The sequence below is a fragment of the Lissotriton helveticus genome, chromosome 5_1, assembly GCF_964261635.1.
Source record: "Lissotriton helveticus chromosome 5_1, aLisHel1.1, whole genome shotgun sequence".
In the NCBI taxonomy this organism is placed as follows: Eukaryota; Metazoa; Chordata; class Amphibia; order Caudata; family Salamandridae; genus Lissotriton; species Lissotriton helveticus.
In genome coordinates, this window is record NC_136065.1 from 1,901,962,180 (window position 1) to 1,901,989,350 (window position 27,171).

Below are 27,171 nucleotides of genomic sequence, written 5' to 3' on the forward strand. Positions count from 1 at the left end.
CGTACCCTCCGGCGGGGCTTCTTCCCCTTCATACGATCCTCTCCTCTCTTTCTTAAACAGCGCTTTCAACCATTTAAAACACTTCATAATTATGCGCACAAAATCCAGCCTCGCTACTCTGTTTACTTCCTGATGACAATCCACCAATCCTGTCGCGGCTTTGCTAGCTTGGCCTATCACAGCGCGGTCTTTCTCCTGTCAGCCAATCACGTCGCGACCCTGTATGACGTGTTCGCTAGCTGGCCTATCACAGCGCGGTCTTTCTCCGGTCAGCCAATCACTGCGCGACACCACCTGACGTCTCTTTTCTCCGCTTCGCAGCAGCACCCCTCCTTTCTCAACTCGTCTCCCGGTTATGCATGCGTCCCATTCATACACTGAAAAATGACTACTTCCGACCAAGCGGTCACTTCTCTCGACTGTACGTCCACAGTCTATCTGTAATTGTCAACACAACTGACGAGATGTCTATCGTCTCTCTGATAGGTTACTTACACACAGTAACTTCCGACCAGCGTCCGTTACTCACGCACTCACTCTTACGTTCCCCCTATCTCGGTCTCTCGGGTGATCAATGGTACCTCATGACCCCCTTCACACTAGTTGACAATTACTCTGGGTGTCCGATACACCCGAACCACTTAAGCTCTCCTTGAACTTAAGATTTCCACCGGTTGCGCGCGCTCACAACCTGTTCCACAGTCACTCTACAGACATTCAACTCCGCCAGACATTACAACATAGATACAATACAAAACACCGCAATCTAACACGCATAACCCTTTATACTCACTCTCGACCGATACTGCTGCTTTTTCTGTCTCACGTCATCCGGATCTTCATCTGCGGGCTGTTCTTCCGATCATCGATTTCTAGGGGCCTTGGGGTAAGCTAACCTGGCCTAGGTCACCGTCCTCAAGAAGGCAACCATCCTCTATAGCTACCAACTGAAAGGGCGAGATTTTGATCGATACCTTACATCTATTGATCCAAACCTCGTTCTGGTCGACTGAACCTTTATTGCCTGTCTTGGAAGGAAACAGTACACCTATCTGCAAGTTAGTTCACCCAAGAAAGGACTCTACTCTCAAAGATCACGGACAACTTCTAGGTTTCAAAAGTTTATTGTAAAGATATAATGAGCTGCAAATACAAGCATCTCAGAATGAGATTCACGAGATACACAGGTCCAATTACATACATGTGCTCTCGAAAAGCCCTCAGACGAGCAACAGAAATCACTAACACAAGTTCTAAAAATAGCAAAGCTATCAGCATAGACGCATATCTCTCCTTCATTTAGGTTGGAGGAAAACAAACACAGGTTAGGCGTCCCTACCCTGTTCTAGATGGTATCCCTACTTAACCAAATCCCAACCTAACAAAGGTGTCAGCAATGAATGACCCCCAAGGGAAGTCACCCACTCTAAGTCTCTTGGGGAAAACCTAAAGTTCTCCAGTCATGACCCCTCACTGCCTACCCATCCGCTCTCTAAAGGGTCCTCAGGTCTCTGCTCTAACTCCACCCAGGGGTGCTGTCCCTAATACAAAACAGTCAACAACATTTGAGACGCCCCTTGCGAAACGCCTCTCACGTGGTGCAACTTCAGGCTTTTTCCATGATGCTTTGTATTGGGCCTCAGACGTTAGAGTTGACCTTGCTTCTCAGTCTCTTCTCCGGCCCGCTGATACCCCTTAAACATTCCAGAACCCTCCTCCATGTCTGGGCCGTCTACTGAACAGGCCTCTATTCATTCACTTATAATTGGATCCCCCCTTTCCTGTTGCAGACAGATATCTGCCGCCAAGAACCCAACTCTCATAGACTTCTAAAAAGGCTTGCAACATTTCTCAGCCCAGACATGTACGTGTAAATCAATGCTAAAACATTTCAGGCCTACAATATTTCACATTATGATTATAGCATTCAATTTCTTCATTTAATTAAAGCATGTTAAAACTCTTATTCTATTATTTAGAAAACATTACTCTAAATCATGGCCCATTAATGCAATGACCAAAAACGTTAAACAATCTGTGTCGTGAAAAGAAACACCTTCCCTTTTAGCTCCAGCTCTGGCCCTGAGGCCTACCACGTTCTGCGTTTTACCACAGACCATCTTATATGTTAACAGCTACACGACATAGATTCAAAATAATCACGTCTAATAAAATCATATAATGTCACACATTTCTGTATTAATTCCACTTCTACTTAAATCTCTATATTAGCTATACATTTAGAATATAATTTCAAATACTATTAGCACTCATGGCATTTCTCATCATGACTTGTGCTTACTATAGGTAAGTGTGATGTACTCATATATTTATATCAGTTTGCGCTCTCTCAGCAGTTTAAGAAGACACTGCAGCACAGTGTGACACAGTGATCTCCCAAGATCACACAAAGGCCCTCATTATGGACGTAGTGGAACTACCGATTACAAATCCCGATAGGGGAGGGGTGTGGTTATTTCCACATGCAATATTACTGCTCCATCACGTAATGTTCTCTATATAATGCGAATTTACCACCGAAATTGGTGTGTCTACACTGATTTCCTTGTCTGGTTTTCAAAGTTCAGGCCATTTTCTTCGAAGTGTGTCCTTGAAAGTGGCGGCTGCAAAACTTGCCTTGTGGTCGCCTTTGCTAGCTGCCGCCTCTCCTCCAGCAGAAACCAGGAAGCACACAGCCTCCTAGAATCCCTTGAACAATCACAACACCCCTTACAGCAGCATTGTGATTGGTCTGTGTGCCGTGGTTCAGTGCTCAGAGAGGGACTAGTTGACTGGGCATGTTCTCCACCCAGGCTGTATAGTACAGCATGTGGAGAACATGCACAGTCGCATGGTGGGATGGCCGGCCCGAGATGGTCCACCAAACCGCCATGCGCACTTAAGGTGCAGCCACCACTCTTCCTCCAGCCTCGATGTCAGGGGAGGCCGGCCCCACCCTATCTTCCTGGCCGCACTGCAGTGCACCTGCATTACTCAAAATATAATGATAATAACGGACAATCCGTTATTATAATTGTATTTTTACTTTGCACTTCTTTAACCCTTTGGATGACGTTACGGGTGGCGTATGCGTCGGACAGCCGGGAGCCGTCCGATTTGAGCACGTGTGAAATTTTCCCTCAATGCGGGAAAATTATGGCAGCATTTAAAGGGTTAAAGCAGTGGGCCAACGTTCTTCCGCCGTAGCGGAGGAGCCGCCCCTAGTCCTTGATAAAAACCCAAATACAGTAATACTTAATTTGTTAATGTCGCATGTCTCAGAGTACCACTCTAGGCAGAGGCCCCCCTTTCCACCCAATTCAGTAATTCAGAAATACTAGGAAGGAGGACCTTAGTGATTAAGGGGGAAAGACTGAATTGAATCTAACATTTCCTCATAGCCTGTAAGCACTAGGTTGCATCTCTTTCTTGTGCATGTGTTTCTAAAAGCTTTATTTCCTTCAGGAGTTGTGTTTTGCTCACTCCTGACCTATGCATGATTAGACAGGAGTAATACGCAACCACAGAAAAAGCTTTTGAGTTTGGCCTTGTATGTTTTTGGGGATCTTGATAGCAGGCACAACTTTTTTCCATATGGTGAAGCCTTAGCTTTGAGGCCATTGTTCTTAACGGTTAAGAATATAACTATGGACCTCGATTCACCAAAATGCCAGAGGTAGCTAAACTGGAATGTGCCCTTGACCCCTGGAATGACATGACAGGAAGTGACATCATATGGCTCTCTGAGCCGATTACAGAATTGGAAGCGGCACTGTTGGACCTTGTAACAAAACTAAATCACAGCAAGTGCCATCATGTAAGTGGATGGGACATTACTACCAGAAGATCTCACTGTAGCAGGGATACATTAAACACTTTTAACACACAAATAATGCCACAAATCCCACTTTACCTTCACCTACAAATGCAGTCAGAAGCAGACAACATGCACTGCAGGGAGAAACAGGCTTCCTAATTTTACATGCTGTGAGGACTGGTAAAAACTCTACCAATGACACTCAGAAATGTATAGTGGCATGTTACGTAATGAGCTGTCAGGATGATGTGGGTTTTCACGTAAGACTATCACAACATGCAGCAGAGAAAGAGAGCAGGTTCTGTCGTCCAAAGGAAGGCTCGGGAGTTCTTGTGACAGTTTTGAATCGACATCTATAAATCAGACAGCGGTAAATAGTGACTCTGTGAAATACTTTCTTTATTTGACTTCTCTACAAAGCAAGGACAATAGACAGATCTCTACTCTGAGATTTGGTAAAATTCATTATGTAGACCAACAATACAGCCGAAGCATGAAATGTGAGTTTGCTAATATAATTAGCAGGGACATGCCCCTTCAGAATTGTACAGAAATGGAAAGGCCTCATTCCATGGGTGAAAAAGCAATAAAAAGTGCGATATCACTACTCCAGGGAGCTATGTCTAATTTCTGAAATGGTTAGGGTTAGACTGAGAAATGCATTCATTTTTTAACGTGAAGTGACTGCACTAAGATACAAGACCACATTGGAACTTAGAATTTATCTGAGACCATGGGATTGCAACCATTCCTCAGGCATGAGCACTGGCATGCTATGCATGAAAGTGTTTACTTACGTGATTTCACACATTTGCTTTAGTGGACTCAAAATGCAGCTTTCATGCAATGTGTATATAAGACATTAAATCAGTCAGCTCCCGAATATTGTCAGAGACTCCAAGTAACCGCTGTCTGAACTACTGTATCCCAGTGATGTGCATGCAGCTTGTGATATTTCGACAGACAGTATATTCATTTTCATAGTTATGTGTGAGCTGAAGTCATGGGCATCTTAAAAGTGCAACCCTCGAAACTGGTGTGGCTCGGAGATGCCAAGAAATGCACGTTGCTTGCAGTTTGCACACACCTCTCTTTTGCCTCCTCCTGCCCCACCTGCAATCCTGTTAAACATTTCAAAGCAGATTGTAAGTTTCCCTCTAACACATGCCGCTTGATTTAGACTTCTGATCCTGTCTGTGCACCTCTTTTCCATGTCCCTACACGACCTAGACTGGTAGTCGCAGAGAGGAAAAAGACGCGACCTGAGGCCTATTATGGCTGGCATCCCCCCTAAATTGAGTAGGTTCTGATAGAAAAGTAGCTTAGCTAACTGAGCAGTAAAAATCAAGTAGCCCAGGTGCCCAAGCCATTCCAACACTGCTGGATGGTTAACCAATTATTTTGGTTTACTGAGGTCGCTGACAATGTGTCAGGGGTCGCAAGTGGATGATCAGGGGTCTTCTGTGACACCTAAATGACGTCCATAAATATAACAAGTGCCCTCTGGTTCTGGTGTTCCAACAATAAGCTATAGCCTAATTCCGCTTTGAACTTTTTCATGTTTTCCAGAGTATTTACTCAATCTAGAGGTAACTTTTTTTAGAGAAAGTAACCAGCAAAATCTATTTGTAATTCAGGCACTGGTTCTTGAAGTTTTTTGTTCATTTAAATAGACTTTAAAACTGTCGATAAGGTAGCCCATTAGTTACGATGGGCTCAGCACCTGGAATGATCGGCCCATCAGAAATATCAAGGGTGCAAAAATTCAACAAACAGGTCTTGTTGCCCTCACAGCATTTGATTGTTCAAAAGAGACAAAAACTCGGAGGAAAACTGAGGGAATAAATTGAAAATTGCTGGATAAATGGGACCCAGAATTACTGATTCACCAGTAATTTCTCAGTGGTGCCTTAGGGTTCCCCTCCGAATCCCTGTTATGAACTTATCAGGTGTGCATCTGGGCCACTCTCAACGAGCCCTTAAGTGTTCAATAACTGCTCAAGTTGGTTAACATTTGGCATCATGAATCTCCCTGTTTTAAATCCATCAGAATGATTATGGACAAGCTCCTTGTGCCTTTGTCAGTTCTGGAGGACTGACACCCATGGATAGTAGTGATGAGGGTTTTAATTTCAAAGCAGGGCTCCTTTTGCAAGCTGTAGATCTTGGCCACCTTGTAGATGCTGTGTAAAATGCAGGAGACTGGTTCATACTGATCCTGAGGTCTTTGGAATTCGTTAACCTCAATAGTGCTGCGCACGGCCGACGGCACCACTACCTCCGTAGTGCTGCCGTCGGCTGTTGAACGTTCCAACTGCACCTGCGCAATGGAACATCCAGCACTGGAGCTGGACGTTCCATCGCAGCTAAGGTGTTAAGAAGTTTTGACTTTGGGCTAAAAATAGTTGACTCACTTCTAAACAGAAGAAAAATGTACTCATTGCAATAGGCTGTACCCTGTCTTCTCTGCAGTGCGGAGATACCCCTCCGGGGGTGACTCCGGCGCTTTTAAATTACTTTACAAATTACAAATTATTGTGACTATATGGTCCCTATCAGAGACTACGCGACCCGGCCTTCCTAGAGGAAGAATGCATCTCTTTACACTGAACAACCACGCATAGTGTTCCAACAACCTGAGAATCCCCCACAAATCATTGTGTGCAGCTCTTCCCTCGGGAAAGGAATGCGTCAAGACTACCTCTTAGGCCCTACAGTGTTTTGTTTACTCATTTATGGTCAAAGAAGCAAATATTTCTGTTTGAGAATATTGCCAACATCACTTTTTATTAAATAGGCCTGACCCGTATCTAAAGCTAACTCAAGTTTACAAAAATATTCAAGTACGTTTGAGGCAGTTTACTTTAATAGAAGTTTATAGATAAATTATACAAAAAGTAAGACTTTGTCTCCAATGTCCAAAAGGCCTTCTTAGACGTTCATGGACATGAAATGATGCTCTGGACCGAAAGGCTTCAAGAGTTGCTAATCTTGACTATCCTGGTCTTCCTCTTTCAGCCTCATCGGCCCAGTGGGGTATTATTACCTCAAAGGACAGCGATAATGAGACTTCACTGGTAAACTTATACCCTATAAAGTAGAAGCGCTTATCGTCACGCTATATGTAAAGATGAAATATGATCACAATATTTTTGATTCGGTGTCAGTAATTTCAAAAAATGAGTTTCATAGGTGTCTGCAGGGGTCGCCCTAACTCTTGAGTCTGAATTCTACTAAACAAAGTTGGAGACACAGATCCATGAAAGCTCTACATTGGGAGATACCTGAATGATCACTAAATCAAACATGTTAGCAAGATTCGGACTCTAAGCTGCCTTCAAATGTATGCATATTTTAGGATTCAGTGTTACTTGCTTCAGATCGAGCAGTTTGCAGCAAACGTCTTAGTTATGTCACTGACAAAAGTCATTGTGCCATTTTACAACTGGAAGGCAGCAGCCCACAGACAGGCAAAATGCAGTAAGTGACACATTTTCAAACTGACCAATTAACATTTCTTGCTCTACGGCATATTGAAGGACATCGCTTTTACAAAGGTTTCTTAATCGTGGAAGAAGGAATTGTCTGCAAGTGCATTCTGCATTGTGCATACTAACTAAATACTGAATCTAAATTAGTTATTAGGGCCTGTAATCAGCCAAGATAATATGAACTAACGGATGATTACTGTTCCTTCAGACACTTGCCATGGTATTCTCTAAATGCCATTGTAATCCTGGTTTTTCTGTTGCTCCACTAATAGCAATGCCCAATTAAATTTCTTCCCTTTAAGACTGTTTGGTGGTAAATCGTACAGGAGCAGCCATACTTTCTAGTGCGTGTGTTAGGCGATGTATGGAGTTACCATATGCTTTGCTGAATCACCTTAGTGCTTCCACTATTGGAGTGGGTCCAAAAAACCCTTAAGCATTTAAAGTCCCAAAATGAATAACTCTCACAAACGGGTTAGTTGGCAAGAGGTTTATTTACAGAACCATGAACAGCAGGGCAAGATAAACAGATGCCGGTAAGTGCGGTACAACATGTATTTATGGTACACTTGCCCGCTCGTTTTTGCTATAATTCTCTTGTAACATCTCTTCTTCCCAATTCATCATTCCTTCTACATGTCGTATAGGTCCCAGAAGTGACTTACGACTACTCTGTGTGGACACTCAATAAGTGGCAAAGAAATAAGTAATCATGTATGCAGATTTGGAGCTATTTTCCTTTTGTCCCTCTTGGGTCTACATTCATATCCACCCCTGCCAGGACTCTCAAACTGAGAAATACAATGCATTATGGCAATCACTCTCAGCCGGTGGCTATGGGAGGAAACCTCCTTAGGAATCTAAGCTGCCTGGTAGTCCCAATAACTCATGCACAGAGTTGGTAGCCTTTAGTAGTGTCTCATTGTGCATCGCCTACTCACCTCATATACAGAAAACTGTGAGTCATCTGTTCGGGGTGTTCATGCATCTTGTGAGGATGGACTGACTAACAGAGAAAGCATTGAGGAATCTGCCTTTAAGTGGACTAATGAAGATTGGTGCGTGGTCATCCAACATTAGGTCACCTTGATTCCGATACTACTGAGCCTAACAAAGTTCCTCCGTTCAGAAATTATCTTAAGTGTCTGTCACTTATGCTGGTCTTGGCAGAACAGAGGCCCTGTGATGACACTTTCAGAAATCAGCTCTCAATGCCAACTGAGAATTATCACTTACTAGGATGTTCCTTTCCATGCACACACTGTCAACCAGTCAGATAAAAGTTCTAATCTTAGTCATTCAGAAACCCATAACCTTATCACCTAGTACATCATGATTCCTTCCTGGAGAAGATACAGTGTTAGCTTTCTTGGTGACCTCCTGTCTCCTGGCTTTTCTAATGCTCAGCCAATAGTGCATCTAGTGAGGTTCTGTAGCTCCAAAGTGTACACTTGAACAGCATACACTATTGGAGTTGGCAATACTTGGTGCTTATGATAGCAGGAAAGATAAGGATGGTGTTTGCACCACGCAAACTTGTATCTCTGCTATGTCCACTTAGATGAACCTTTATCTTGAACTGAGGCTTAAATTGTAAATTCAGCAATATATCATTGACAGTGATGCAGAATTTTCTCGACAGGAACAACAGATAAGGGAACATTTACAAACTATGAAGGTTTATTGTCAAATTAGTAAAGCTACAATCTCAGATTGAATCAGTTAAACACAATTCAATAGTCATCTGAATACAGCATGTATGAATACAATCCAGGCAATCCAATTTGGCAAATGCAAGTACACGTTATTAAAGAAAGCATATGCAAAGTGAGATAACATTCCGTTCCCGTAATGGGAAACTCCTTAATGCTGAGCTAAAGTTGGAGGTAAGTTGGAAAATTTTGAAGCAGTTGGCCCAAATTAAGCATCGAAAGTGGAACCAAATGAAGGTTCCAAACAAGACCAGGAGAAGTGTACTTGTTCTAGTAAGTAAGTCTATGAGCAGAAATGTAAGGGTAACTGGGTCTCAAGAGAGAGAGAGAGGGGACCTCCACCTGTACGGGCAGACTGGTGCAAGTCTCACTAACTAGAGCCAAATCATACAATTAAATCATGGAATTCAAGAGAAGGTACGTTTTCCACATTTTCCACCGTAATAAGAACCAATCAAAAATTAGCGTTCCCGATATACTTGGTGTCAGCCTACTTCTCATGGATAATACAATGCCCTATTCTTCCATCATCGTGGCCTTCACAATACCTCACAAAGGAGCATCCAATTCCTATCCTGTCAGGTGCTGAGACTCATTGTCCAGTCAATTAATTGCAACAAACATGACCTTCACATAACAAACGAACAAATAAATATTTTTTAATGAGAACACTGTGACTCTGGTGCCTGAAACAAAAGAAAAGTTAAGCATACCAAGCAAAAATACCTTCACTTGAATATATCCCAATTATAGATAAATCAAAAACATATAAATCGCTCATTTCACTCAATTTAAATGTAAAATAAAACGTGCACACATATAGTGATGGTTAAGCATGATGCAAGTTAACATATTATTAAACACAAATAAATGATGTCTTTGCGTCACCATAAACAACCCTGTGTTTATTTATAAAGTAGGATGCTGTGAAAGCAAGTCAGTAGTGTGGAGCAACCTGTTCATCTTGCCATATGTATTTCTTGCTGTTTCATGGCTCATGACTGGTTTTGGATTGTATGTTATGTATTACGAACGGTTTTATTCACACATCGCCAAAAAATAAAATATCTGTTGATAATGCTGGTGTGATCAAGCCCCTTCCTGGTAGCAGAATTACTTGCTTTATGTTAAACAGCCCTCTAAAAATTCAGACTTTTTAAAAATCTCTCAGTCTGTTGTTTTCATAACATATTTTCTATATTTGTTTGTAAGAACTCCGACTACATTTTTTAACGACCTTCTTTAATGATGATTTAGTGTTTCAGGATATCTCTAAAATAATATAAAATCAAAACTATAGTTGTAGTGAATTCCTCTAGATAGCAGTGTCTTCGATATATATGTCCAACTAAGTTATGTTATGCAGTGCCACAGTATCTTACATGGAATGCTTGTCCTGCACAAACCACAGACTGAATCCTCTAAACCTGCCTTCTTCAGAATACCCTGAGACCCGAGCAGTAGGATTGAAGCGAGGTTTGCCACATCTCTCTCCCTACTACGACAGTGCATTTTCATACAACACGTATGAAAATGCACTGTCGTAGTAGGGAGAGAGATTCCATCTTCCCTTTTAGCAAAAACTCCACCGCCAACTTGCACAGGAATTGTTCAGACAGTGGACGTGTCACCGAGTATCAGCAACTGCTGCTCTGTAAAATATATACCTTTTTTTGTTCTAAATCTTTGGCAGGAAGTGAAGGTGAATAAAATGTTAGGCACAGCCTTCAAAACAACTGGAAAATTCGAATTATTTGTCTTGAATAATGGTGGTGAGTGTGCGCTCATGTATTTCATTTTCATTTGTAGGCATGAAGCGTCCTCTGAGTCCAGCCTCTGTCTCTGAAAACGGAAGCCCACTCACCCTGGAGCTCACCCATGATGACGGCATGTCCAGCTCCACCAAAAAGGAGAAGAAACTGCAGTCTTACACGCTTTGTGACGTGTGCAACATCCAGCTGAACTCTCCGGCTCAGGCCCAGATCCACTTCAATGGAAAGTCCCACCAGAAGCGCCTCAAGCAGATGAGCCATGGCAAGGGGTCTGGTTTCTATGGTAAGTCAGCTATAAGCTCCTGGAAGGAGCCATTCATTTGCAATGTCTGATTGAGGCACCTTCTTAGGTTGCTGTTTCTCTCTGTGCTAACAGCTCTGTCACTGGGGATTTTGATCTTGGTGAGATGTTGCCTCTTATCAGAATGCGCTCGCTTTTACATTACATTTCAATGGACTTTAGAGATCTGTCTGTGCACACATAAATTCCCAGTTCACATTTAACATTATAAATTGGCCTTTATTTTGTGCCCATTGTATTTGCGCATTCTTAGTGTAGGATGCTTTTGAGGGATTGCTTTCTTCTTTACCTTGGAATCTTCCCAGAATGTTTTTATTTTGCTGAAATTGGCTGGATTGGTTTTTGTAGGCATGATCTTTCTAGCCGTACTTTATTTCCTACTCAAGTGCGGTTTGCAGGAAGATGGAAAGTAGCAACGCCCAAACAATTGTCTGTAGAGCAATAAGTACACATTTCTTTCGGATTGAAAAGCATACCTGCGATTTGCTGCTTCAAATTGTTATAACGGAGAGGGGGGATTGTTAAATTAAATTATCTTAAACCCAAAATGTTAATCCATTTTATAGAGATACATGCAATTCTTTTGCCATTTATTTTTTTCATAGTGCATACTACTTCGTGGCATGCATTTAAAGATGTCTTCTGTGTTTTTGATGAGTTTTACAAATGAACCCTTGGAGGTTTCTGTGCACATTTCAGTAATGCTAATTTTTCTTCGATGTGTTTTGGGAACAATGTTAGTAAATGTGTGTAAGTTAAGTAAATGCACGTACCAAAATGAATTTATTATTCTCAGGGAGTTTTAAAAGTATTTAAACACAACAGTTTCTAACCCGCCTTTATTGACTGTGAACGAAATGTAGCATCCTGATTTAGAACCAGTTAGAGTGATTGTACTGTTGACAACCACAGGCCCTAGTTAGAGATTACTTTAAAAAGTTAACGATTGGCACATCTTGTATAAAACTGGTGATCAGAATATAGAGTTCCGTACTGTGGTAAGATTTAATCTAGCACATGTCCAGCCTTGATGGACACATATAGGGCTCTTATGGCTTTCGCACAGTAAATTACAACTCCTACTCTTAGTGAATGTCTGTATGTATGTAGTACATATGTGGTGTTTCTATAGTGCAAACCTAGCCAAAAAGCAATGGAGCAAGGTACAGGGAGAAAGACAAGCATAAAGTCAACCTGTGATAGAGAGGTAGCTGGCTTGTGACTGTTAATGCATTGTAATGTAGTATTCTTTAAAGAGGTGAGTCTTCAACTATTTCCTAGATTGAATCAGCATTTAGCTAGTCCTGCTAAATACTGGTATGTTATTCCAAATCTTGGATGCTCAGATAGATGAAAAAGGTGTGCTGCCTTGTTTTTTTCTTTTTTAAACTTCTTAGTATGCAGTCTGATTATGTTCTAGATTCAGCTGTGCCAAGAGCCACCAAAGATGGTGAGCTTGCATGCAAGATAAGCAGGGGCATAGGGCTTTGTAAATGACGCAGCTGGTTTTGAAGATGGTGCGGGTTGACAAAGGGAGCCAATGAAGTTCCATCCAGGTGGGGGTCAGGTGGTCATATTTCTTCAGGATGTGCTGCAGTGTGCAGAATCATGTTAAGGGATGGCAGTGTGGTGCCTGGGAAGCTATGGAGAAATGTGTCACCACCATCCAAGTGTGAGAGTTCGAGGGCTTGAACAATAATTCTAAGGTCACTTTCTGGATGAAACTGTTTTCATTTCTTTAGATGGGAGAGCTATAGTCTTTGGGGTTTTGCCACTGTGTTCCTTGAAGGTGAGATTGGACTAATGGGTGGAAGTTGGGGTTCAGAGCTGTCAAGGTTTGTGTCATTGAGCCAGGTTTGCACTTTTTTTCTTTCCTGTTCTTGGCATTGGATGTCTGAAGCAAAGAAGACTTTCAGGTAGAATTGTGCTTCATTGGTTATCGATGGGTATCCGTGAGCAGTCCCTGTGGGGCTTCCCAGATGATAGGGATGTGTTGGGACCCTGAGGTGCTCATGGGAAATAACTGATGTCAGCTGGAAAGGTAGGAAACCAATGAAGGACATTGTCAGTGAGTCCACTTCAAAACTCCAGGGTAGGTTTGAGGATGGGATGGTAGAAAGCAGCTCAGAGGTCTAGCAGTATTGGGAGGAAGGGGTCATTTTCATTTGTGATCAGGAGAGCATCGTCTTCGATTTTAAAGGTAGCGGTTCCTGTGCTGCTGTGTGATCCGAAGGCAGACTGGTAGTCGGGCAGAAGTTGTTTAGCACTTATATGATCTTAGATTTGAACATAGACTGCTTTTTCCATTATCTTGCTGATGAATGGTAGGCAAGCGATGGGCTGGTAGTTGGCGAGGTAATCATGGTCTAGGGTGGGTTACTTAGCAGTGGTCAGATCTGGCCTGCCTTAGGAGCTTCTGTGAAGATGCATTGATTGAGGCAGGCCTTGACTGTGGTGAGAAGGAGTGACAGAATGTCCCCAGAGAAAACTTTGATGAAGGGTGAGGGTAAGATATCTTCATTAGAAGTGTCTAAAGACTGACCTCAGTGGGATTCTATGAGAAGGAGTGGATAAATGAGAGGAAGCGTGCTTGGTGTTGTCATTGTGCTGTCAGATCGTCTCAGTGGAGAAGTGGTTTATGTCATTGCATTTGTTTTTGGCGTGAGTAATAGTTTGATCTAGAAAGGGGTTGATGCAGTGCTTGATTGTCTTGAAAAGTGTTCTGCTTCTGTTGGTGACTTTATTGATGATGTTGGTGTAGACTTTGCATTGGCTGATGTGATGAGTTCTCTGTGCGATGCACAGAGGGACTTCAGTATCATAAAGTCATCTGGAGGTCTGTTTTTCTTTTTTTTATCCAGTCTGTGGATGGTTCATTTATTGTCAGTTAAGTCTTAAGAGTACCATGGTGCTGACGGTTAACAGAGCATTTGGTGACTTAACACACAGGTGGCAACAGTGTTAGTGGAATCAAGCGAAGATTAACTTGCTTATTGAGAAAGGGCTCTCCAGGAAAGGAGGATATGCATAACCAACGCAAGGTCCAAGTGGCGCCAAACGCTTCTCATTAAACTTCCACAAAGTCCACAGACTACTGCCTATGAATCACACGTGGGACCCTTGAGCCAACACGTGCACTAAAGGCAGGTTCTTTTTTGTACTGGTTAGTAAGCAGCATTATGTGGTTGGCCAATTGGAAGCAAGGCGTCAGTTGTACAATAGGAGGAATTTGAGGGACTTTCTTATTGGTCTGAAGGAAGGTCAGTAACTGTGTCAAAAGAGAACGACTTTGGTGATTTAGGTGAAAACTTTCATTAACTGTCTTTTCTGCTTGAAATGTTGTCCATCGGTTAAAAATGAGTGCTTAAGGTTTTCCACTTCAAAATCATTCTACAAGAGTTTGTTGATGAATTTGGAAGCTCAAACGGAACACCTGTTACCATATTTCATTATATGTTTAAAAAACGTATAAAAATGGTATTTTCAAAGAGATCAGGTGATGCCACTGTTTCCTTTCGCATGTGTAGATCCAAAGGTCGTCTTTTTTTGGTGGGCAAATACAACATAAGAGGTATCAGTAAGTAATGTGTATTTTATGAGGGTGTTGTTCTCATCGTTACAGTCTGTGTAGCGGGCCATAGGTAGGAATGGTCCACTGCACTGCAATGATTGCCTCCGTGCTGTGCAGTCCCTGCGGGACTGGATCAGGAGCAGAGCAAGAAGAGCAGTGTGGGCCTTGTCCTCAGCACTGCATATAGTCCCTAGGAAAAAAATTCCCTCTCATTGGTAGGTGTGACCTACGGGTGCACTGTGACTGAATGATTGTGTTTGGCTTTGTCGCAATCCCTGGCTTTCCCTGACATCTATCACCCAGCTTTAGTATCTTGGAGACATCCCTGCCTTGCAAGAGCATTCCTGGTATAATATACTTACGGTTCCTGGCATGTGGTGGCATTTCAGGGGCATTCCTGTCATATCCAGGTATCCCTATTATGTAGTATTCTTCCCTAGCAGACTGTGGCACTCCTTGGCATCTAGTGACCATTCCTGAACTTTGTTTACAATATTTAGCATTTGTGCTGGCCATTGCAGGCACGTGGTGCTGGTACCCAGGGTCTAACACACGTAACTATCATCCAGCAATGAGTGTCCGTGATGAACAGTGGCCATCTCTGGCGTGTGATTGCAATCCCATACTTGATATTTGGTGGCACTCTCTGGCGGTTATTCCTGCCTTGTGTTGACCCCGGCCCTATAGTGGTCCTCAGTGGTATAGAGTTACCCTCCAATGCATCTAATTATACCCCTGACATGTGTTGGCTTCCCAAGCAACTGGTGGTCATACCTTGATTATGGCGGCAATCTGCAGCATATGATTGCCTTCTTAGATATGTAGTTTAGCAACTCTGGAATACTATGAGCAACTGACATGGTGTCCATCTCTAAAATACAGTGACCTTCACAGAAATACAGTCATAAATGCTGGCATCGGTGTGCATCCCTGGTGTGGTTGGGCATCCGTGCCCTCTACTGAGATGCAGTGATCACCATTACCTAATTGTGGCACCTCTCTGGAATGTTGTCCATTCCTTGCATGTGAGGGCTATTAATGTTCAATTGAGGCCGTTCCTGGCATGTGAGGCTGAACTCCTCATGTGAGAGAGAACTCATTCATGCGACGCTGAATCAGGGCTTAAGAGGTCAGTACGTAGACGTATGAGTCAGTGACTGCCCTTCTGGGCTATTTTTGGAATATTCAACATTCACGTATGAAAGCGTTAATGTGCCCGCTGTTTGCGCATTGGTACTGAGTGACATCCACACTATGTATATATAAAATATTAAAACAATTGTGATGTCGTCTGAAAACAGTTATAACTATCATATTCAGTCACTGTGACTGACTGACTTGCTGCACTCAGCATGTGCATACATTGTGTCTCCAGGGACGTTTTGTAACCGGGAGTGGCGGAGTTGAATTCCCGATCTGGGCACCACGAGTCGAGGAGGTTCTACCCCATTGAGGCCGAGTTCGTGTCAGTGGGACACTACCAGCTCATGGCCTAGGGTTCGGGGGTTCCTGCTTTTAAAGTACGTTTTCTTCCCTTGTACACTATCAGGATGCAATTTAGGTATCGTGCATCCCAGTTAAGTGATAAGTGAGTTATATATGCATACCTTAATTACTGGGTTATTTCAATACTCCGGGAGGGCGCGCGCGCCTGTGTGTGTGAATATGTGTTTGTCTTGTTTTCTGGAGACGGATCAGCATTGAGTGAAAACGCTGATGCGGTGATTTATCTGAGCCCTGTTTGCTGTTTCACACCCGAGAGGCCATTCTCGTTCCCGGGATGTGCAGTGTGCACCGCCGTGCGCGCAGCGGTGATGGTCACAGGCGCGGCTCCGCCAGGGGGCGTCGTGCGGCGCAGCCAGCTGTAGCATTTGATTAGTGGCTAAACAATAGCGATGCGGGCCACGAGCGGTTATTTCGCAGAACAAAGATGCATTGCAGATTGCTTTATGTCGCGTCCATTGGCGCTTATTATGAGAAGTGTACGGGCCTGACGGAAAGTAATTGCTTTCCGCCGGTGTTTTGGTTGGCTGCCGTACATCAGGTAGCCTGTGTTCTCTTTGTATTCACGGGCGGCTTGTACAAGAGAATGGGCTGATTTCCCACAAGGGCATTCACGCTAATTAATTTAGTTATCTCAAGAGCTTAACAAGTTGGAGCCCATGCTGGCCGGGCAGCGGCGTTCTTCCACAGTACAATCATTTTCATGGTATTTAAGATTAAGCGATGTTCCCCACGTGAACGAGCTCACGTGGTCATATCTGGGCGCGTCTTCGCTTCCCTCGGAGTCTAACAGGGAGGTGTCCGCTTTCTGTGTTTTCTTATTAATGCCTTCACTTTCAGGAAACTGGCCTCCTTTGCCACGCTGGACAGCGAACCTCTTGTCCTAGGTCCGCATTGCCATCATCCAGGTTAGTGTGGTGTGGCGAGCGAGTACACAACATCCGTTTCACCTCTCCATCCATTCACCTCTCCAGGTTATAACACATTTTGACTGGGGCACAATCACAAATAATACTTGTAAGTTATAGCTATAACTTTCGAATTTCTATGGTTTCTGGAGTTTTGTGTAGAAGTAATACATTATATGTTTACTAACTGTATCTAAGCTTTAATCTTGTTCATTTCATTGAATGTATATGTTTTTAAAATTTTTGGAAGAAAAAAATGTGTAACATAACATAAAAATCCATCATTGTTTTCCAGGACAACCATATAGATCTATATAGAAATGTGCCTGGTTTATGTAGAAACATATGTAGATTGACCGAATGAGGTATAATTATCCATGTATCTGTTATTTCTTTGAGGAACAACTAAAGTTGAATTACCTTCCAACAGTCAGCACTGTCTCTATGGTTGTTGGTGGTATTTAGTAGTATTGGGCTGCCTAGTTGGTGTTACTTTCTAACAGTCACCTTAGTCTCTATGGTTGTTGGTGGTATTTAGTAGTATTGGTTTGTGTTTATAGCCCACTTGATGATAATAACCTGTGGCCTAATGCTTTACTTCTTTTTTTTTCCTATTAACTATGTTTACTTTAAAAACAAAAGACAGGCTGTCATAAGAGCCACCCTATATTATGTGTTTGTGAATTTTAACATACATAACAGGGTTTTCTTGTATTGAAAAAGTACTGTGGTACTTCCTAGATACTTTCGCGATAGTACCACTGTAAATTTACATTGTGTTAAACAGCGTTTCATTAGTTTAGAAATCTGTCCTTTATAAAAAACAGGATCTTTACATCCCTTTTTCCCAATTTCCAATGAGATCTTCAAAGGTGAGGGTTGTACTGATTCACAGAGAGAACATTGTTGTAGTTTCCCCTTCTTCTCCTTTTCCTTGGTACCTTCCATCCACCCCCCTTCCTTCTTACCTGTTAGTTCACCCGGGAGTTCATGTTAGAATGTTGGCTACTCAGCGATTCTGAGAGTGGATGACCTGAATAAACAGCACTCAACTTGTCCTACAGCTTCTGAGTGAATTATTTAAGGGAACATATAACAAACATCTTGTCCTTTAAACCCACCTTTGAGACTTTTCTTCACTCCACTGACTGACATATAACACCTTGTCCTGCTTGAGGAGGAGGAAGAACGGAGGATGGAACAGGAGGAACAAGAGGTGGAGTGGAGGAAGAATCTCAAAGATTCTGTTGTCTGGGAGTTTTTCTGAAGGTAAATGCCAAACTGGAAACCTGCAACCTTTGTAAAAAGGGAATTTTCTGTGGCAACATCAAGTAGTACCTTTTTGGTATGACGGGAATGCGCAAACATCTGCAGGTGATCCATTCAACCAGGTTGGCGCGGGCCAAAAAAAGGTGTGAGAGGAGTTGGAAGGGACATCAGCAACATCGGCTACTCCCACTTCTTTGGCAATTCCAAGAACTTCAACCTCTTCAGCTTCGGCAGGACCTCCACCACCATGCACTCCATCTATCCTGGCATCGGTACCTATTCCTAGTACCACAGTGCCAGTCAAGCCATTGAGGCAGAATAGACAAATGGTAGATCAGTATGCCAGTACTGCAACATGTTGTCTCCTGTGCCATCCAGTAATTGTTGTGGGATAGAGAGCTCTCACCATGCACTGTGAGCTAGTCACAACTCACCAGTTTCCCCCCTTTGTTTTCCTCCTGTTTGCTGTTAATATTTTCTTCTTGTTATGTTGGTTGGTCATGCTGACCTGTGGAAAAAATCAAAACTAACAAAAAAAAGAAAAAAAAGGAAGAAAAAGTTATTTTCAGCACTAACCAAATATCTAAAAAATAAACATCTTTTGTCAGTATTGACCATGTTTTTTCATATATCAGAAATACAACATAGTAATTAATATAGATATAAAAGATAATTGCAACTTAATTTAAACCTGTGCCTTATGGTGGCTTTACGTTTATAATACACTACTGCACCACTACAATGATATCTGATTGTATTTAAAGTAGAGTATGCATAAAGTGGATTGGAGGGTTGTTTAGTAGAGTGGGGTGTCGAAGAGTGCAATGTCGTACAGTGCAGTGTTGTCGAGTGGAGTTTCATTGAGTATAGGGTCATACAGTGGCATAAAGTGAATAGAATCTGTGGAGAGGCATAGAGTGGAGTGGCATAGAGTGGGGAGGCATAGAGTGGAGTGGCATAGAGTAAAGTGGAGGAGAGTGTTGTAGAGTGGAGTGTCATACAGTGTAGTGCTGTAGAGTAGAGTTTTGTGGACTGTGGCAGAGAGGACTAGAGAGGCATTGAGTGGAGAAGAGTATCATACAGTGAAGGAGCATAGAGCATCATGGAGTGGCATAGAATGGAGTGGTGAGTCATACAGTGTCTTAAAATGGAGGGGCGTAGTGAAGGAAGTGACCCAAATTGGGCCACCCGGGTCACTCGCAACCACCTCTCATCCTTCCATACAAATGAAGAGTCGATCAGACAGTAGAGAATACAAACCAAGTATATTTTATTCAGGTACACTCGAGCGGAGTTCAGTCTTACCAGCCTCCTGAGATTGCAGCAGAGGGACTGAATTCAGCCAACATAGAGATACATTATGTACAGTTTCTGAACCAGGAACACCCCTCCCCTAATAAAATTCTACTAGCAAGTGCTGCAGTTAAAACAAAGGAGTACAGAAAGATGAGTTTTGACTCGGGGTCAGGCACACATTGTCTTTGGAGCAAGGTCATGCTGTTCGTGTCTGCTAGTGGACTAGTGTGAGAAAGCCTCTATCTAAGGAAAAGGAATGCATTAACAAGAACAGTTTAGTCATTAGCAGAGCAAGGCCTAACCTTGGAGAAAGGAACATTTCCACAGCATGCTTCTCGAGTCAGGGAATACATAGCTCACAACATAATTCAAATTGGCGGCTAAACACAAAATGGTGCTGCAAATGTTAACTTAACACGAAAACAAAGCATAAGCAGAATAGCAAAACATTTTCATTCCATCCGTAGGGTGGAGTGCCATGTCATAGAGTGGCGTGTCGTATAGTACCTTAGAGTGGAGGGGCATAAAGTGAAGTGATGTAGAGTGAAGTGGCATCTCGTAGACTTGAGTGATGTCATAAACTGGACTGTCATGTTGTAGAGTGGAGTGCCATGTCATAAAGCCGAGTGGCATAGACTACAGTATTGTAGAGTGGAGTGGCATGTCGTACAGTGGCGAGGCATGGAATGTCGTTGAGTGGAGTCTCGTCTAATACACTGTTGTTGTGTGGAGTGTCGTAGAGTAGCATAGAGTGCAAAGGAGTGGAGTGGTGTATAGGGGAATGGCATAGAGTATAGTGGAGGAGAATGTTGTACAGTGGAGTGTCTTACAGTGGAGTGTCAGAGTGGAGTGCTATAGAGTGGAGTTTTGTAGACTGGTGGAGTGGGGTAGAGTGTTGTAGAGTGGGGAAGTGGTGTATAGTTGGGTAGCATATTGTAGAGTGTAATCTAGTGTCATGTTGTTGAGTAGAATAGAGTGGAGTGGCATAGAGTCGAGTAGCATGTTATAGAATAGAGTGGAGTGGTGTGTCATAGAGGTGCGTGTCGTACAATGTGTGAGAGTGGAGAGGCATAGAGTGGAGTGGAGTGCCGTGTCATAGAGTGGCGTGTTTTACAGTGGAGGGGTGTACAGTTGAGTGGCATCTCATAGAATTGAGTGTCGTGTTGTAAAGTAGAGTATGGTGCTGGAGAGAGGAGTGGCATAACTTAGAAGGGAGTGGCGTGAAGTGCCATAGAGTGGAGTGGTGTATTGTAGAGTGGAGTGATATGGAGTGTCATAGAGTGGAGTGACATATCACAGAGTAGAGTGGCGTGTCGTACAGTAGAGTAGAGTGGCATAAAGTGGAGGTGCATAGATTGCAGTAGACTGTTGTACAGTGGGGTGTCATATTATATAACGAAGTAGTGTGGCATGTCATAGAGTGGTCTTTCGCAGAGTGGTATAGAATGGAGTAGAGTGTAGTTGAGTCTCGTAAAGTAGAAGAGCGTAGAGTGGTGTAAAGTTCAGTGGTGTGTTCTACAGTGGAGTGGCGTCTCGTAGAGTTGAGTGGCATGTCATGTGTCGAAGAGTGGAGTGGCATATGTAGAGATAGAGGTGATAAGGTAACATTTTCAATCTCTCTGTAATGTATTTAAAGAAGAAATACAGCTGTATTTATTTACAACAGTTAGCAGAGCCTCAATGGGTTTTGGTGTGTATAGTAGCATTTATCTATGATTATAGCCAACTTTGTGATAATAACGAATCACACAATGGTTTACTTATGAAATGTATTTCTTATCTAGTTTTCTATTGTTTTTCATTTTCATATGACCAGAAATGGGTTTTTCAAATTGTATTTATGCCAATCATTGTCCTCCTTTCAGAATGAAGTCCACTGGTGAATGACTTAAATCTGTATATATTTGTTTGTCTGACTCTGTGTTCCTCATTCTTGTGTGTCAGTGCATGTGCAAGATGGTTTGTGTTTGTCTTCTTAGGCACAGTTTAATTTTTCGGGCTAGTGAGCATGCCAAGATGGCAGATTTGGAAACTGATTTTGGTTTGAAATGAATAGAAATAACATGGATTGGTGAAAGAGGTTTATGATGGAATCAGTTGCACCCTTTACTTTCCTCTGTTAATACATGTGGCCGTCCTCACTTGTTTATCTACTGTGGTGGTAATGATGTAGGCTTCTTCACTGGAGTTAGACTTGAAATTGAGACGAAGGAGACCTTTTCCGCCTTAATGTGTATTTGAGAACACACATTTTGTCTTCTCCCACATTTGTCAAAGACAAAAGTGGAAGTGGTCTACTCTAAATGCCGCTAAGTTTGAAAAGACTCAAAGGCATGTTAACAAGGCAGTCTCAGCATCCTTTGAGATCATGGAATGTCTTCCATTTTTTATTTAAATACCAAATATTTCGATGCAGCACTGTATCATCCTGATGGTGTCCTTTTTAGAGCCTATGGAAACCTTATTTTCCTTACAAACCTGAAGACTTGGCTTCACAAACATATATAAATAACATCCAAAGCATGATCTAAACAATATGGCTGCCTTTTCATTTTGCAAGGCCTTTCATAAACCAATCGTATTTTATTGTGTCATCGCCAGGTACCACAGTCCAATATATCACTACGTTTTTGTCCCTAAAAGTTTCAAAACTACTGAACCAATTTACATCTGCTATCAAAAAGGGCCCTTTCCACACCATAATCTACTTTCCTGCCAAATTTCATCTAAATATTTTCAGCCATTTTGGAGCTACTTCTGTCTAAAAAGTCTATGAGCCTAAAGAAGCTCAGGTTTGGGCTGCATGGCAACCTCCCCTTTTTCATATAGATGTATGGCCCAGGGGAATGGGGTCCCCAGGGCCCAAAGAGGCTCGGGGAGAAGTGGGTGGCATGCTGCAAACTTTTCCATTATTTTTTAGTAATGGCCCTGGGGGATCGGGTCCCCAGGGACTTGTAAGGCTTGAGGAGGAGGGCCATGCAGCCGGTTGTGCCACAGAGAATCGTAATATCTGTCTCAGTCACTCTCAACGTATCTATTTTTAAGGACTAAAACCCTCACCCACCCTTGAATGGCATAATACATCATAGTGCTTCTCCTCACATCAATTGTAGATGCCGGTGGGTGTTGGTTCCAACCTCCCTCCTAGGGGAAGGAACACTTTAAGGAGTGGTACCTATGTGATGTGATGTGATGTGAAAAGCACTTGTATAGCGCGGCTTACACCATACGGTTTCTTGGCGCTTTGGCGTGAAGGGGAGAAAGCAATAGCGAGAGATAGAAAAAAAGAGAAAGAAATGATGAGATCCAGAGGGATTAGTCATAGGCCAAGTGAAAAAGAAAAGTTTTCAGCAAAGACCTGAAGCGATTGTAAGAGGGAGCAAGTCGCAACTCAATGGGTAGAGAGTTCCATAAGGAGGGCGCCAAGAACGAGAACCGGAGACCGCCAAGTCTCTTACGCTTAAATCTCGGGACTTAAAGAAGAGCCAGGTGAGAGGAACGCAGGTTCCGTGAAGGGACATGCGGGTGCAGTAAGGCAGAGATGAAGGACGGGCCAGTACCCAATAGGGTTTTGAAGATCGTACAGCCTAGCTTAAATTTACAGCGCTCGGACACCAGGATCCAGTGGAGTGATTTTAGCAAAGGACGGACATGGTGGTGCCTGGGCTGGTGATATATTAGGCGGGCAGCCTGGTTTTGGACCAGCTGGAGTTTTTTAAGCTGGTAGGCTGGGATCCCGACGTACAGAGAGTTGGCGTAGCCCACCCTAGAGATGACTAACGCCAACAGGGCCAGGGTAAGGGCTTCCGTAGTTAGGAAGCGGGCAATCTTCTTAATTTTCCTCAGCTGATAAAAGCTAGAAGACACCGTGGCACTGATCTGAGCCTTCATTGTTAGATCCTGACTAATAATGACTCCTAGACTCTTGGCCGTTTTAGCGGGCACCGGAGCAGCGCCCAGACTAGACGGCCAATAGGTGGAGTTCCGGGGATTGGAGAGGCCCCCGACAAGAACCAGTTCTGTCTTGTCGGGGTTGAGCTTTAGTTGGTTGGCCCCCATCCAATTGCTAATATGGCAGAGGATGGTTTGAAAGTCAAGGACTGACTGGTGCGAGGAATCAATATTAAACACCAGCTGAATGTCATCCGCATAGTTGAATGCAGTGACATTCATGCCACGCAGAGACCGAATCAAAGGGGTAAGATATAAGTTAAAAAGAAGAGGGGATAAGGAAGAGCCCTGCGGGACTCCACAGGTCAGCCCAACTCTGTCGGCCGAGAAGTGGGAGAGTCGCACCGCCTGATGCCGATCGGTCAGGAATGAACGAACCCACCCTAGGGCCGTGCCCCGGATGCCAGCCTCCCTGACACGGCCGACCAAAATATCATGGTCGACCGTGTCAAAAGCGGCCGACAAATCCAGGAGCACTAGGGCCTGGCTGATGTTCGAGTCAGCGCCCCTGCATAGTTCTTCCATGACAGAAAGAATGACTGCTTCTGTCGAGTGGGCAGGCCTGAACCCAGCCTGTTGAGAATCCAAAAAATGAGATTGTTCAACAAACGAGCTCAGGGTATTGGCCACGTGAGAATCAAGGACTTTACTAAGGAAAGGGAGAAGAGATATGGGGCGGAAGTTGCTCATGACCGCAAGATCGGCCGTGGGCTTCTTCAAGATGGGAACCACTTCCGCAATTTTGAATGAACTTGGGACAAAACCGGAGGAAAGGGAGAGATTCAAGAGTGTCAGGGGAGGGGTGGGACAAACGGTGAAGATCTCGCGAAGAACCGATGGAGGACAACAATCTGTCGGGGAGCCCGAGGTAACCTTACTCAAAAGAGCAGGGAAATCCTCTTCCAGAATAGGGAGAATCTGAGTTAACAGCGGAATATTTTGTGAGGGCAGAGGAGTATTGGCAGCAACACCAGATTCAGTAGCGGCCACAGAAGAGATGCTATCCTTAATTTTCTTAATCTTTTCCACGAAAAACAAGTTGAGGGAGTCACAAAGTGCCTGAGAAGGGAGGGGTTTAATAGTGACCCTGTCCGGATGTGAAAGTTCCTCCACGATGGAAAAGATATCTTTAGCTTTTTGGGCAGAGTCTAAGATCTTATTGGAAAAGTACGAGGTCTTGGCCGCCAGGATGGCAGATTTATAACCTTTCATAAGGGCTAAGAACTCCGCTTTTGCGTCAGGGGCATAGCACCTGCGCCAACGGCGCTCAGCCTGTCTGAGTTCTAATTTCAAGGTTTTAAGGTCTTCCGAAAACCATTTTTGAGCGTCATGAAGGCGCTTGGCTTTAATAGTTTTATAAGGAGCAACCTTGTCACTGGCCACTTCAAGCCAGCCCGTCAAATCTGACGCGTAGGCATCAATTGAGCCCTGGACAGGGGGGGTGGGGGGGGAATTGAGAAGAGTGACAAAATCGCCAAGATTGGCCTTATTCCAATTCCGGGCCGAAAATGTCGACCTTCGTGAGTGACTGTGACGGGCGAGCGACTTAAGGGAAAAGGAAATGACAGAATGGTCGGACCACAAACAGGGGAAGACATGGGGGGTGGATATTTCTACATTCGAAGTCCATACCTGGTCCAAAATGTGACCTTTAACATGAGTGGCAGTTTGTATGTGTTGACAGCAATTCATGCTATGTAGAAGATCGGAGAAAGCAAGTGAGCTGGAGGTCTCTTGCTCATCCGAAGGCCAGTAATTAAAATCACCAAGAACCAAGATTCTGGAATTGTTAATAACCACCTGGGAGAGCAGGTCTCCAAACAACGTCACAAAGTCAGGCATGTGTTGGGGGGGGGGCGATAAACCAGGACACACACAAGAGGCGACACAGGCGATTCCAGCCTAAGTGCTAGGAGATCAACCGAGGGAATGTTAGGCGTCACAATCGAAGAGAATCTAATCGGATGTCTAATAATTGCTGCGACCCCACCACCCGATTTACCGGGCGCTCTATTAGCATGGAGGATATAATAACCAGGTGGGGTGGCAGCCAGAACATCCGGAGTGGATTCTTCGGTGAGCCAGGACTCCGTTAAAAATAGGACATCAGGGCGGTCAGAGTCCAAAAAGTGGAACATTTCTAACTGGTTTTTCACCAGGGAACGGGTATTGAGGTAGCTCACTGAAAGGGCCAAATTGTCAGGTGCTGTAGCACCGAGAGGGACTATATGAGCTGAAGTTGTGGGTGTGTGGTGCAGAGTGCAAGAATAAGGGAATTTTGATGAAAACGACCTCTTGGTGGATCTAAATAGAGGTTTATTATATGTTCCCAAGGATAGGATTAAAACCAAGAGGGTATTGACCTTCAACCCAATCCCTAACAAATAGATGCTTTGATAGTGATTGAGAGAGATTATGATTCTCTATGACACAATTGGCCACTCTACCCATAGACTACGAGAATTTATCTGTTTTGCTTTGAGAATAAATGTTGTAAGAGAAGATGATGATGTCTATTTCAATGCTGCAGTTGCAAGCACTATGATAGTTGTTCAGATACAGTGTTTCAAGTTGCTTTCTCAGACATCTGTGCTTAAAGTTTTTGGATCCATTCTTAGAGAGATTTTCTGAGTACATGACTTTGAAGGAGGGATGTTACACTTTCACAAGGTGATTGAATGATATATTGAAATGAGCCAATTCAACACTGGGACTTCTTAAGGGAAGAAAGGTAATGTACGATCGTACAGGTATGATTAGCCCGTGAGTATGTATTTGGGCAGAAGAGACCCAGCTACACTAAGAAGTGAAAAGAGATAAAGAAAATTAATGTCTCAAGAGCCTGGGACGCCATAGTAAAAGCAATATCAGATAACCAGTCAGAACCCACTCAGTGATCAATGTATGAATTAATGTGTGATAATGCTGAAAATGGGCAAATCATCTTGAATGTGTGACTCCCCGTCCTTTCTGTGTCTATCATTCCTCCCCCAACCAATGGTAGCTTTGAAATAGAGCGCTAATAGATCTGTAAAGCTGAGTACTTATGCCACACATTGCTTGAATGGGTATTAGATGATACTATTGAACGCAACGGTAAAATGGACTGTAGATCAAATGTTTTTATAATGAACCTGGAAGTAATGCCATGGATGCAATATTTACTACTATTGTATTTGATAATCTCAATAAAATTGTGTTTGAAAAATTGAGGTATTATTATCCCTCGGTATGCCTGCAGCTCTCCACGAAGTAGTGCTTGACCGGTATCCTGGTTAAAAGAACCCTACAACCTTAATATGTATAATGTTTCCAACCATACAGAACTCACAAAAGAAAGCATAAAAGGGTTTGCACTGGTATCGTTTTGAGTAAAGATGAGAACAACAGGAGTACACAGGATGATTTGAGTCTCTTGCAAATATATGCTTGATTGGAATCATGTATAAAGAAACCATTGCTGCTTATATTAAAATTATGACAGGATGATTTAGGTCTCTTGCAAATATATGCTTGATTGAAATCATGTATAAAGCAACCATTGCTGCTTATATTAAAATTATTAGACTGTATCATATAT

The 27,171-nt window shown here is 43.1% G+C and overlaps 1 protein-coding gene across 7 annotated transcripts in view; it reads left to right on the plus strand.

The window, feature by feature from the left end:
- The window catches only part of ZNF385C (zinc finger protein 385C), a 1,559,117-nt gene that overhangs the window by 718,971 nt on the left and 812,975 nt on the right, over positions 1-27,171 (plus strand). For all 7 annotated transcript variants that reach the window (XM_078645422.1, XM_078645418.1, XM_078645425.1 and 4 more), the window contains one exon: positions 10,830-11,075. In XM_078645422.1, the coding sequence (XP_078501548.1) occupies positions 10,832-11,075 (244 nt within the window). In that variant the 5' untranslated portion in view covers positions 10,830-10,831. The remainder of the gene's footprint in view (positions 1-10,829; positions 11,076-27,171) is intronic.